Here is a 1,168-nt window from a genome sequence, read left to right as displayed (position 1 = left end):
GGGGGGGGGGGGGGGGGGGGGGGAAGGCTCCAGCCACGAGAGGCCTCAGTTGCTCCTCTTGCCCCCAGGCCAGCGGTTCCACTGTGGAGGGAAGAAGAAGAGGAGGTGGGTATTGCGCGGCTTTAAGGCAGCCTCGTGTCTCCTCCCCATCCTAGTCCTGCCAGCTGGAAGGGCTGGGGTCTCGGCTTGTACTCCCTCCCGTTTCAGCTGTGGTGCCCAGCTTAACACGTCTCCTCTTGCTCCACAGACAAGGAAATGAGGAAGACCTGTAGCTGCAGGTAGGTTGCAGGAGGATGCGCCCAGCTGGCAGCCAGGATCCCTGGGTCTCTGGTGCCAGGCAGCGATGCTCCGAGGCACCCGTGCTTCAGGGAAGTACCCGCGTGGGGGTTTGTCTCAGGAGGGGGGGAGCTGGGACATGCTGGCCTCTGTGCCCGTGTAACCCTCCCACTCTCTGGTTTCAGAGCTGCCATGGAAGCAGAGCTTCATCCAAAGCAGAGAAGTCCTTGCCAAGGGCCACCCCTTGCCCCGCTCCAGTGGATCCATTACCCTGCTGACCCCGGGCCAGGCCAGAACGCAAATTGCCCTCGTGCTTTCCCCTCTGTTAGAGCCAGCGAGAGTTCCTTGGCTAATAAAGTTCAAGCTGAGAGAGGTTAAACTTTGTGCCCGAGGTATTTGAATCACCCACACTCTTGGCTCAGCACCAATGACTTTTCTGGCCTGCAGACTTCTTCCAGCACGGCCCCGGGAGAAGTTTCCGCTGGCTGCTCCGCACACGCAGAGCACGGGGCACCCGGCCATCTCCCCCGTGTGTGTACCGGGGCGTGCGGAGGGGGGGACGCTCCTGCTCCGGCCACCCTGGCTGCTTCCAAGAAACACCCTGAGGTTGGGCTGAGGATGCCCAAATCCTGTGGGATGCCCTTTCCCGGGGTACCCGGCGGGGGGTTGCCCCACTGCCCCGTGGTGCGGCTGTGGGGCCGCTCGGATGCCCCCGGGGGAATCTGCTTTTTGGGGGGGGGCGGGGGGGTGCTTGTCCGCTTGTGTCCTCGGAGAGTGCTCGATGCGGGGGCCTCCTTGGGCACGAACGGGGCTGGGGTGGCGCATCCAGCTCCGCGGCTTCACAGCCTCCATCATCTTCGGGTACGGACGGAAACACCCCCCTTTTTTTAGA

The 1,168-nt window shown here is 63.4% G+C and overlaps 1 protein-coding gene across 1 annotated transcript in view; it reads left to right on the top strand.

Annotated features, from left to right (window-relative positions):
* Nucleotides 1-655, top strand: part of FXYD2 (FXYD domain containing ion transport regulator 2) — a 2,982-nt gene extending 2,327 nt beyond the window's left edge. The window contains exons 4-6 of the mRNA XM_014949618.1: nucleotides 69-105; nucleotides 248-278; nucleotides 462-655. Coding sequence (XP_014805104.1) covers nucleotides 69-105; nucleotides 248-272 — 62 coding nt within the window. The 3' untranslated portion in view covers nucleotides 273-278; nucleotides 462-655. The remainder of the gene's footprint in view (nucleotides 1-68; nucleotides 106-247; nucleotides 279-461) is intronic.
* The last annotated feature ends 513 nt before the right edge of the window (nucleotides 656-1,168 follow it).

The sequence above is a fragment of the Calidris pugnax genome, unplaced genomic scaffold (genome assembly GCF_001431845.1).
Source record: "Calidris pugnax isolate Ruff unplaced genomic scaffold, ASM143184v1 scaffold180, whole genome shotgun sequence".
NCBI lineage: Eukaryota > Metazoa > Chordata > Aves > Charadriiformes > Scolopacidae > Calidris > Calidris pugnax.
This window is presented reverse-complemented; position numbering and strand designations above follow the sequence as displayed.